At 46.7% G+C, this 12175-nt stretch overlaps 1 protein-coding gene across 1 annotated transcript; it reads right to left on the reverse strand.

The window, feature by feature from the left end:
• Positions 1-1589: 1589 nt before the first annotated feature.
• On the reverse strand, positions 1590-11857 carry CFAP107 (cilia and flagella associated protein 107). The gene is made up of 4 exons (XM_024750017.1): positions 11533-11857; positions 6703-6816; positions 3221-3398; positions 1590-1994 (listed from the first exon to the last, which is right to left on the reverse strand). Exons 1-4 carry the CDS (start codon positions 11644-11646, stop codon positions 1810-1812), a joined length of 591 nt encoding a protein of 196 aa, XP_024605785.1. The 5' UTR covers positions 11647-11857; the 3' UTR covers positions 1590-1809.
• Positions 11858-12175: the final 318 nt, after the last annotated feature.

Here is a 12175-nt window from a genome sequence, read left to right on the forward strand (position 1 = left end):
TCCTTTGAAAGATTTCCATGATCTGATTAACAGTCTCACACCCACTGTCATGGGTACCTGGAGATAATGTTGTCAGTGGATAAAGGAGCAAGAAGGGAGAGAGCACAGCCTGCATCCTGGCCTGGACAGAGCAGTCGTGTTGGAGACCCACAGAGGTGGAAAGACACAGGAGTCCCCATAGCCTTGACAGTTTACAGGAGGCTTGAGGGTGGCCTCCAGAGGAAGAGGGCCGCTGGAATGCGGCCACTGGGGTCTTGTTCTCTTTACGGTGATGGGTTGCTATGACCTGAATGTTTGTTCCCCGTCCCCTCCTCCACCTGCCACAACCAAACACATGCACATCCCACGGATTCTTCCGGTCACTACAGTGTTACCAGCCACTTTTTAGACTCTGTGTCTGTGTGTGTGTGTGTGTGTGTGTGTGTGTGTGTGTGTGTGTGTGTGTGTGTAAGGTCATGGAACGCTGACCACGTATGGACATCCATGGGCTCTGGGATCCACTCAGTCCCACCTCCACCCCTAACCATTGTCCCTCCACCATCTCAACTGCCTGGAAAAGATTAGATGGATTGAGGGATTTTGAGATGGGGGATGACGCTGGGTTATCCAGTGAGCGTCACATAATCAGAAGGATCCTTAGAGAGGGAGACAGAGAGGAAAGAAGATGCTACACTGCTGGGTCTGGAAATGGAGGAAGGGGACACAAGCCAAGGAATGTAGGTGTCCCCTGGTAGCGGGAAAAGGCAAGGAAAGAATTGACCCCTACAGCCTCCAGAGGGAACCCAGCCCCGAGAATCCGCTGTGAACTTCTCACCTCTAAAGCTGTAAGGGAATAAACTTGTGTTACTTTAGGACAGTGAGTTTGTGGAATTTGTTACAGCAGCAATAAGAACTAGTACACCACCTTTCTGGACCTTTAACAGACCTGCCGAGCTCCTTCCCAACTCGAAGCCTCACATATGCCATTCCTGCAGCCTGAGCCACCCTGTCCTCCCTCCCACCTGTCCCTGCACCTGGCTCATCCATTTCAGCATTCTAGTCTCAGCCTAAATGTCCCCTCCTCAGGGAAGCCCTTGCTCACTAGCTCATGCCTTCATGCCCCCATTACTGCTCTCATGCACCCCTTTAGTTCAGCACAACCCCAGTGATCTCCCTTATGACCTACTGGCCCCCAGGGTCCTCACTTCTGTAAGCCTGTCCCCTAACGTCACCCTCTCCTGAATGCAGGACAGGGATGCATTCAACATCCCTTTCCTGCTGGACAGAAGGCTGTGAGGCCAGAGGCTGCCTTGACCATGGCTCAATGGATGTATCTGGGATGAATGGATGGTGCGGGAGGCATGAGGAGGCCCGCCGGCTCCATGTCAGCTGTCTCTTATGTCTTCTACCACAACATTCCTCTGCTCCCCATTCCTCATGTCACTCATTCATTCAACAAACATTCCTGGAGGATATGTACCGAGTTGTGAGAACTTGGAGTCATATTACCTCTCTGGGCCTCAGTTTCCCCTTGTGTGAAATATGGGAACTTATGGGTTCTTCCAGTTACTCTTGACTTTCAGGTCTGTCTTCTGCACATACATGACACTCCTTGTGTCAAAGGGCTTTATTTGTGGGCTGGAAAAGAAAGGAACCTGTGGGTTTGGAGGAGGGGTAGAAAGTATAAAACACAGACCATGATTCCAAGGGCCACTCAGATGGGCCTGATTTAAAACTCTGGAAGTATGTGCAGCCGCCTGCTGTCTGGCAGGTCCGACGGTGTGGTGGGTCTCCACGTGATTCCACCTGTGCTTGATGGGGCGGCAGTTCTCAGGAGTGTGGGACAGGCTGCAGGCGAGGGGGAGGCCCCGGAATTGCATGTTCCCGCTGCGACATAGCACCAGAAGGTGGTCTGGGGCAGGAAGAAGTGTAAATGCTCTCCCTCCAGGTGGCTTCGGGTGACGGGAGCCATCTCTGCTTCAACTGCTCATAGAGTCCGTAGTTTGTAGGGGGAGCTGCAAGGCAAACCAGAGTCTGGGTGAACAGGGCTTAGAGGAGGAGGCTAGTGTTGATGGGACAGGAGAATGGTTGGTTGGACCCTGCAGGTTCTCCCAGGCTGCCGTACCAGGGAGCTAGGCTGGCCATGCACCAGAGGGGAGAAGGAGGCTTGCAGGAGGGTGGTGGTCCTGCCAACCCCCGAGAGCCTCAGGGCTTGGCCTGCTCCCTGTGTACCTAGGAGGGACCAGACACTGTGAGAAGCCTTGGAAAATTCAGCCCCATGACCTGATTGAAAGTGGCCCCATCAGTTCCTGGATAATAACTGCCCCACCCCAGTAGGGAAGGGAGCAGCGTGAGCTTGCGAGAGTGACCTTGAGAGAAACCCTTGCAAAGTAATGCGTTGTGACAAGCGCTCACTCTCCACAAAAAGATAAGTGCAAAGGACAGGGGCAGCTTGAAATGTAAATCAGATCAAGGCACTCTCCTGGTAAATCTGTGCAAAGTCTTGTTACTGAAGGAAGGACAAAGTCCACACTCCTTATTGTGGCCTGTGAGCCCCTACCTGGCCTTCCTCTACCCCTGCTTAGCAGCTTTGTCACTCGCTCGTGCCTCCCCTGGGACGTCCTTCCCTCCAATTCCTGCACGGCTCCCTCCTTCTCAATTCAGTTATTTCCTCCAGAAAGACCGTCCTTTGTCATCCCATCCCAATGAGAATCAATATACCGGCCTCACTTTCTCTCCGCTACCCGTTTTCTTTTCTTCATACCGCATGTCTCGGTGCAGTGCACTGGATCTTACGTTATCTTATTCATTAATGATGTCTTCTTTGTCTCTTCATGAGGGTGTCAGTTCTCTGAGGGCAGGAATTCCTCCCTATCTGTCACTGCTGTGTCCCCAGATGCTACAATAGGGCATGGCACCTGGGGATTACTCAGTAGTATTTATGAAATGGATGATGGATCTGAGTGTGCAGTGACGCTGCCCCCCACCACCTGTGCTCCAGGTAAACACGGTGCTGCAGGTGACAGTTTCATCACACAGCAACATCATCCAGCAACACAGGGAGAGGGCAGGTGACCTGGAGGGTAAATAGGACTCTTTCCCTATCTTCTCATTCTAATGCTTTTCTGGAGTCTGAGTCACCTGTGAGGTTCTTCCGCACCAGGTGGGCATACCTCAGCCCTATGCAGCCATGAACCCTTTAGAGCCCAATAAAGGAGGCGATCCCAAATTATAAAAATACCGAGAAGGGGGAAGTCAGCTTTCTCTGGGAGCCACAGCAACTTATGTCTATCCCACGTGCGGAGCTGCGGCAAGCTTGGGTTATAGTTATGCCGGTTGTAATGGTCGTCGTACGTGCTGATCAGATGGTGGCACGAGGGCTCCTGGTGGTGGGTGATCAGGTGTTCGTACGGGAGCCCCTGGAAGGACAGACACAGGGCACATGTTACCAATCAGAGGAAGGCATCCACCTGGCTGTGCCATGGAGATCTGTGGTGCTGATGGAGAGGGGGCCCCCGTGGGAGTGTGGCTGCCTGAGCCCTGGGAGCCACCAACAGGAAACACACTTGTCTGCCCATCATGACGCAGTTCACCTTCAAACACACATCCCACCTCAGCTGCAGTCAGCTCTCTGTGTGAGGAGCTCCCAGCCTATGCCAAGACAACTCATCCCGAGAACGAGCTAGGGGGATGCAGTAAAATGAAAGTCAGGATACCCAGCTGAATAGGGAGAGTCCGAGCCATCTCATTGCATGCCCTGATGATCTGAAGTTACCCCCTTTGATTTGTCTCAAGTCTCATCCTTCCAAGTGCCGATTTCCATGGCAAGTGAAAGATGTTAAATGCCGAGCCTGACGTCTGCACCTTCTATTTCAATCAGTTACTATGGGAAGAGTCAGAGAATGCTCCATAAATTGCCTTCTCCTGCAAAGAATTTATGTCTCCCTCAGCTGGCAACTCAGGGAGTGATTTCTTTGGTGGGGAGTTATTTACAGGGAGAAGAAAGCCATGTTCTCCCGACTCTGGGACGTTTGCCTGAATCAGTGCTTTTCCGAAGAAAATCCTCTTGGCCCTAAAAGGGAATCCTAGAGGACTGGACTGATTTACAAGGAAGATAATGTGGATTCCCATGTTCCTCCTCTTGTCTGGAGTCGTGGGGAGGTCTGCACCTACTATGGCCAAAAAACACTGGTTGCACCAAATATTTCAAGTGGTGGTTCCATGAATCCGTCAGATCACAAGGCCAGAAGGAGACAAAGGGGATGGGCACAGACATTAAGCAGGGGTTCCCAAGGTCCACATCACCAGGTGTCTGGAGTATATTTCCAAGGTCAGGGAAAGCAAGTTGGAGGGGTTCTCAGCTATCTTGACCGTGCACACAAGATTTTAGTTTTGATCAGGTACGGTAAGCTGACAGACATAGAGACAACTGCCTTTGAAAGAAGAGTTTATCACTTACAATTCCCAAGAGGAGGGGGCGTGTCACATCGCACAGGACCACATGGGAAGCACAAGGGTCAGTCAGGAGGCAGAAGGACTGAAGATAGAACATGGCCCAGAGCCTTCGTTGTGCTTTCCAACAAAGGAATGGGCAAAGCAGGGTAGGCATGTTTGAGAAGCATAGGATTGCACAGTTTGAATAGATTCAGGGTGTCTCTGGTTGTCACTGCCTGGGCCTGGAATGGGGAATATTGGCCTCGCATGTGAGCATTAGATAAAGGAGGTGATTGGAGGGATGGTCTCTGGATTGGTTGGTTTGCATCTGAAAGGCATGATGGCAGGCAAGTTGTTTACTGTCCCTAGGAATTAGCTAACCCTGGGAGGGGCAGCCTCTCCAGGATTAGCAAGACCCCTAAAATATCAAAGTAAAATACAGAAGATAAAAAACATGATTAAAACACCTGCCTAGGGGATAAAAACTCCATTGATCCATGGTCAATTTGAAGAGCAGTTGCAGCATTTGCCAAAGGGAGGAGAGTAAAGTGGGGAGGGAGATGGAAATGGAGGCTGTCCCGGTAGGGGAGCACAGGCTGAAGCACACAGAGGAGCTGACAGAACTGAAGCAGCGATGTGGAAGTGATGCTGTTTCCAGTGTCCTCAGCACACAAACAGGCTATTTGAACAGAATCCCTAGAAATGAATATCCAATTGCTGGGTTCTATTTTGTGTATGTGTTGGAGGAGGTATCTTAATTTTATCCAGGCTCTATGTATGTGTGGTTATCCCTCATCAGGGTTTGTGATGGGACAACAAATGTCTTTAAGAAAGGGCACCAAGGGGCTTCCCCGGTGGCGCAGTGGTTGAGAGTCCGCCTGCCGATGCAGGAGAGCTAGGCTAAATGTCTCATGTACATTGATGGTTAGGGGATGGTTAGGATTGTGGGTTCTAATTCTGACTTCCTTGTATTCAAGTATGTTTGTGTCTTCAGTGCCCACTAGTGCTAACGGTTGGCAGCACCAAAGCATCAGCACGGTCCGAGGACCATGCAGTGCGACCCAGACATGACAGCACAAACCAGAGATGCCATCATGGTCCAGGGATGCTAGCACAGAACTGGACATCTGGCACTGTTTACACTGACATGAATCCCCAAATGCAGACGTTGAAGAGTCAACTCTGGCAGGTGGTAAAAAGGGATCTGAGGAGACTTTTTGCTTGATTTCCTGATTTGCTGAGCAGCCCCCTGTTCAGTCCCTTACCAACAGGCTACACAGCTTCAGACGGGACACTCGCCACCCTTGGGCACATTTTATCTGAAAATGAACATGCTGAGCTGGACAATCCCTTGGGTCCCTTCCAGCTCTAAATTGCTCCATTCTGAAGGATGTCCATCCCTCGTTCTCTGCCTCCCTGCCCCCACCCTGAATTTAGGCAAAGGTAGGGTTGTGTGGGGTGGGAGTGAGGGGACGGAAATCACCTCTATGAGCAGCAGGCTGGCAGAAGAAATAACTTGGGGAACACCCAGATCATGGTGGGGACAGGCATAGTTGTGCCCCCAGTGGGTGAGCACCTACAAGGTTATTCTCTCCAGGCTGAACCTGGTGGGAAGTACCCATGAGAGCTGATCTAGGAAGAGGCTTTCTCTCCTGTTCCTGGAAGGGCCAGGATCTCTGAGCCTCTGGCACACTCTCACCTAATGTGATAAATGTCTCAAATGCCTGGTCTTGGGCGTGGAAGGCATGTTCTGAGGCTGCAGTGCCCTGCTCCCTGTTCTGAAAGCCTGGAACACAGCCACACTCACAAACAGGCACCCAACAAGTGAGAGTGCACTGAACGGTCCTTGACTTTTCATACAAAAGAACAGGACGCTCGGGCATAGCTGCTACAAACACTGTCTGTTCAAACATCACCACCACTTAACTTTTGGAGTACTTTGTGTGATTCCTGACTACATTCACCTTAATTGAACACTTACCTTTGTTTGTTTCCCATATTCTTTGCCTGCACCCTGTTGGAAAGGCGTGAAGGAAGGGGGGAAATGGCCCAGGAAAGTGCTGGGATACCAGCCAAGGGGAATGCTACCAGCTTGAGATTAGATTAACATCTGTCCACCCAGTAAATAAGGGTAAGTGACATTGGCAGCCCTCTGGCTGGGGAGGGTATTTAATGAGGTTACTCGTGAGTTTCTAAGAGGGAAATGGATCTAGAAAGAGTCTGGCTGTTAATGTCTCCTGAGCATTGGGAGGGAGTCAGGCCTGAGTGGGGGGTCCCGAGCCCTCTTACCTCAACTCTCCTCTTGCTGTACCACCTGGAGATCTGATCCGGTCTGTGGCCTGGGAAGGGGATATACTCTTTTCTATAAATGGTCTGGGGTGTTTTCTCAGTGGCTTTGGTGAACTGAAAAAGACCAAATATTCAGGACAGTTTCTGTGATGCCCCTTCTCAAACTTCTGCTGTATTCCCTCAGCTCCCAACCATTGGAAGCTGGGCAGAAAAAGGGTAAATATGGACCCCGGGCATCCTGCACAACACAGGCTTAATTGTGCCCCCCTCCCTTCCAGTACTTGAAAAGGAGTGTGCTCAGGGACTTGGCACCCCCCCAAGAGCCCTTGAGAAAGCTGTTTTGGTGTCATCTGACCATATCTCATGGTCACTTCTGTTTCTGTTCTCTCCTCTCTCTCCCTGCTCCTCCCTCCTGCTTGTCTCCTCCCTTTCTCTTTCTCCTTTGTTGCTCACTCTTCCACATTTTTGTGGTTGATTTTTTTTTGAAATTCATTGTGGTAAAATATGCATAATAAAAGGTACCATTTTAACTATTTTTAAGTGTGTGGTTCAGTAGCATCAAGTACATTAACACTGTTGTGCAACCACAACCACCCTCCGTTTCCAGGACTTTTTCATCCTCTCAAACTGAAACTCTGTCCCCATTAAGCAACAGCTCCCCAATCTCCCCTCCCTCAGTCCCTGGCAACCATCGTTCTACTTTCTGTCTCTGCGAATTTGACTCCTCTATGTACCTCAGATAAGTGGAAGTATAGAGTATTTGTCTTTTGGTGACTGACTCATTTCACTTAGCATAGTGTCTTCAAGTTTTATCTACATGGTAGCATGTGTCATCATTTTCTTTTAAAGACTGAGTAGTATTCCATCGTACGTACACGCTCTATTTTGTTTATCCACTCGTTCGTCATTGGATTACATCTACCTTTCAGTTCCTGTGAATAATGCTGCTGAGAACATGAATGTGCAAATATCTCTCTTCAAGATCCTGCTTTCACTCTGTTGATAATGTTGATAGAGTTCTTTGGTGCATAAATTTTTAAATTTTGATGAAGTCCAATCTATCTATTTTTTTCTCTCGCTGCCTATGTTTCGGGTGTCGTATCCAAGAAATCACCGCTAAATTCAAGGTCATGCAGCTTTTCTTCTATGTTTTCTTCTAAGAGTTTTATACTTTTAGGTCTTGTATCTAGGTCTTTGATCCATTTTGAATTAATTTTTTAATATGGTGTGAGGTAAGGGTCCAACTTCATTCTTTTGCATGAGTATGATGTTAGCTGTGCTTTGTAACAATCTATTTTAAATTGATACTAACTTGCCTTAACTCATTAATAAAAACTCCACTCCTTTACAGCTCTGCCCTCTCCCATTTTATGTTATTGATGTCGCAAATTACATCTTGATATACCCTGTACGCACTAACATGGATTTATAATTATTTTTATACACCTGGGTTTTTTAATCATGTAGAAAATAGTGGAATTACAAACCAAAATTATAATAATAATGGTTTTTATATTTGTCTGTGTATTTGTCTTTACCAGACGTCTTTATGTTTTTATATGGCTTCAAGTTACTGTCTAGCATTTCTCCATTTCAACTTCAAGGACTCCCATTAGCATTTCTTGTAGGGCAGCCCTAGTGGTAATGAACTCCCTCAGCTTTTGTTTATCTGAGAATGTTTTAATTTCTCCATTTTTGAAGTAGAGTTTTGCTGGTTAAAACAGTATTCTCAGTTGATAGTGGGGTGGGGGGTTTTGTTGTTACTGTTTTTGACCCCTTTAAATATATCACTCCACTGCCTTCTGACCTACAAGGTTTCTTTTGAGAAATCTAATGATAATCTTATTAGGGCTCCCTTGTATGTGATGATTCATTTTTCTCTTGCTTCTTTAAAGATGATCTCTTTTTCTTTGACTTTCAACAGTTTGATTATAATTGTCTCTGTGTGGGTCTCTTTGGGGATTATTTTATTTGATCTTCATTGAGCTTCTTGGATTTGTAGATCCATATCTTTTCTTCCAGTTTGGGAAGTTTTCAGCCATTATTTCTTCAAATAATCTCTCTGCCCCTTTCTCTCTCTCTTTTATCCCATAATCTGTATACTGGTCAGCTTGATGTTGTCCCATAAGTCCTTGGGATCTGTTCACTTTTCTTATTCATTTTTCTTTTTGCTCCCTGGATGCAGTAATTTCAAATGATCTGTCTTCAAGTTCTCTGATTCTTTCTTCTGCTTGTTCAAATCCACTGTTGAATGTCTCTAGTGAATTTTTTTTCAGTTTAGTTACTGAGTTTTTCAATTCCATTATTTTTGTTTGGTTCATAATAATTTCTATCTTTCATTAATATTCTCATTTTGCTTGTATATTATTTTCCCAATTTCATTTAATTCTTTGTCCATATTTTCTTTTATATCTTTAAGCATATTTATAATTTCTATCTTTTTCATAATTTCATAATTTCTATCTTTCATTATGAAATTTTTCATAATTTCTATCTTTCATTAATATTCTCTTTTTGCTTGTATATTATTTTCCCAATTTCATTTAATTCTTTGTCCATATTTTCTTTTATATCTTTAAGCATATTTAAGACAGGTGGGGTTTTTTTTAATTCTTTTAAATTTATTTACTTTATTTATTTTTTTTGGTTGTGTTGGGTCTCAGTTGCTGTTGGTTGGCTTTCTCTAGTTGCGTCCAGCAAGAGCTACTCTTCATTGAGGTGCGCAGGCTTCTCATTGTTGTGGCTTCTCTTATTGAGGAGTACGGGCTCTAGGCATGCAGGCTTCAGTAGTGTGGCACACAGGCTCCGTAGTTGTGGCACACGGGCTTAGTTGCTCTGCAGCATGTGGGATCTTCCTGAACCAGGAATCAAACCCGTGTCCCCTGCATTGGCAGGTGGACTCTTAACCACTGCACCACCAGGGAAGCCCCTAAGACAGGTTTTTTTAAGTTTTTCTCTGGTACTTCCATTGCCTGTGCTTCTTCAGGGACCATTTCTGCCACTTTATTTTCTTCCTTTTAGTGGGCCATCTTTTCCTGTTTCTTTGTATGCCTTATGATTTTTTTGTTGAACACTGAGCACTTGAAAAACACAGCCATCTCTCCTAGTCTTTGCAGACTGGCTCCACTCAAGGAAAGTTCTCCACTAAGTACCAGGGCATGTTCTGAGCCTTGGAATCAGCCAGGTATGGAGGTTTAAGTTCTTCTCAGGACTTTTCTGAACATGAGCATGCATCCTCCTTAGGCCTGTGTGTGTGTGTGTGTGTGTGTGTGTGTGTGTGTGTGTGTACGCATGCATGTGCACACTTTTTATTTCCCCTGTGTACATGGCTGCTTTAAAATGCCTTAATTATCTGAGGAGTCTCTCCCTGGCTTCTTCTCAGAGCCTTCGATGTTCTGTTGCATTCCTCTACCTATAATTTCTTGCCCCCAGACATTTGCAAGTTTGTAGTCCCCTGGCAGCTTTCATTAACTGTGACCACTGCTGCTTTTCAAGCTCTTCCTAGCCTAAAGTATGAACTACCCACTTTTCCCTGTCTGGTCTCTTGAGTTAGGCAGAACAGAGACCAATCCCTCAGGCAGCTTCCAGACAGGTTACAATGTTGCTCCACTCCCTCTGGGTTCCAGGGAGGGAACTGGGAGCTGAGCCACTGCTTCCCCCACACTGCACCACACTGTGCTGGGGAGAGAATGCAGAAAGGGCAAGTAAAAATGCCATGGAATCTCCTACTATTTTGAATGTGGCTTTTTCTACTGGGCATTTGATTTTTTGCTATAGACCTTTGCTTTGCAGAGCTCCCATATAGTTGTTTCAGTTAGGCTATAGTTGCTTTTTAAGTGTTTCCATGGGAGAACAAGGAACCTGGAGCTTCTTAGTCTGCCATCTTTCTGACATCACTCCAACTCTGCTCTCTTTATGCAATCTCCTCTAGGCATTGGACCAGTCCATAATATCCCTGGGTACTGCCTTGCCCACAGGAGCCTGAAGGGATAGCTCACCCAGTCCATCTTGCCCTTGGATTACACACCCCTACTCCCCAAACAAAGCCAAGTGCAGTCAGAGCTAAAACTGGCCAAAAGCCACATCTGACCATAGGGGTGGTAAATGTTCAGGTTCCCCCATGAAAACAGCCTTTTCCAGTTCACAGAAATCACCATCAACCTTCCCTGCACTTGCATCAAAGCTGCCGATTCTATCTCACCCTCTTTCCCTTGCCTATTTTCCAAGAAGACGTGAGGATGTCTAGACTCTCTGCAGAAATTTAAGTGGGTCAGTCTTGATTGCCACGAATGAAGATATTCTATTTTAAGTAGGTCAATTCAGGCAAAGTATTTTGCGATGACCTTTAAGGTACATGGGAACACCAAAAGCCCATTTGTTCTGTTTTGAAAGTGAAAGCTGAAATGCACAGGCAGGGCAAGGTTACATAACAGGTGCCAGAGAACAGCAGTTCATCCCTGGACATCAACACAAGGAGTGTCAAGCCTGCCTTGGCAGGTAACACATCCTGGGAAGGGCCAGCCCAGGGAGAGCAGACATTCTTCAAATCAAGGTGCAGTGGAATTAGGGACAGGGAACACTGGATGCCTAGAAACACTCCACTGAATATGGAACTGCAAGGCACAACCATATTGACATCTGTGCTATGATGTTTTCAAGCTGTAACAGGGGCCTTGATGATTGCTTGAACGTAGCTCCTCTATGTATAGCACAGTGTCACCTTCTTAAGATGCAGTCGCCTATGGCCCTTTGAAAATAATAATGTCCTAACTCCTCCCTCTCCCTACCACGTCTCCCTCTGAGCCCTCTGTCCACCTCCTCTTTTCTTACCGTCTTCCTCTCCTCCAACCAGTTTCCAGTGAGCACTCTGGTTGAATACTTGGCCTCAATCTTCCAGCTCGGAGTGGAGAATGACTGTGGACTTACTGCAGTAAGAAACTGCATGGTAAGGATTTGCCCCAAGCTTCTTTGACTTAACACAGTTTAAGGTTTCGGGGGTGGGAGATGTTATGAAGTTGCTGAGTTTGGGATGCCTTTTTTTTTTTTCTTTTCATCAGTCAGAAAGAGTGGTAGTAGATGAAACTCTACTAACTTCACAGAATAAAAGGGCCTTGAGAGTCCACTTTCAGCCTCCAGGGAGAGGTGATGTGATCTTGGATTCCCTACTGTTGACTGTCTCCATGGCGATAGACTCTGAGTATAAATACTCTCCTTAAGGGGGCAGCTGATTCTTTAGGGGCACCACAAAAGCAAATCAAACCAACAATCGCCACAAAAGCAGGAGGCAGAAGGACCTGGTTTCTATGTCACCACCTGATAAAAGGCATCATCTTTGCTGCCTTTTTACAACTAGAACGACTTGAGATGATCACATTCTACTACTTAATGAGTGCGGATGTGCTAGGCCCATACTGAGACTTTTACATGTACTCACTTGTTTAATCCTCAGAGCAGCCCTATGAAGCAGGTGCCA

Source organism: Neophocaena asiaeorientalis, unplaced genomic scaffold (genome assembly GCF_003031525.2).
Source record: "Neophocaena asiaeorientalis asiaeorientalis breed wild unplaced genomic scaffold, Neophocaena_asiaeorientalis_V1.1 scaffold275, whole genome shotgun sequence".
In the NCBI taxonomy this organism is placed as follows: domain Eukaryota; kingdom Metazoa; phylum Chordata; class Mammalia; order Artiodactyla; family Phocoenidae; genus Neophocaena; species Neophocaena asiaeorientalis.

Excerpts from the sequence above, each read along its gene's own strand:
- CFAP107 (XM_024750017.1), bottom strand. The coding sequence starts at position 11,646 with ATGCAGTTTCTTACTGCAGTAAGTCCACAGTCATTCTCCACTCCGAGC. Across the intron at positions 6,817-11,532 it reads GGTTGGAGGAGAGGAAGACG|TTCACCAAAGCCACTGAGAA; the intron begins GTAAGAAAAGAG and ends GGTCTTTTTCAG. Across the intron at positions 1,995-3,220 it reads AGCTGACTTCCCCCTTCTCG|CTCCCCCTACAAACTACGGA; the intron begins GTATTTTTATAA and ends TTTGCCTTGCAG.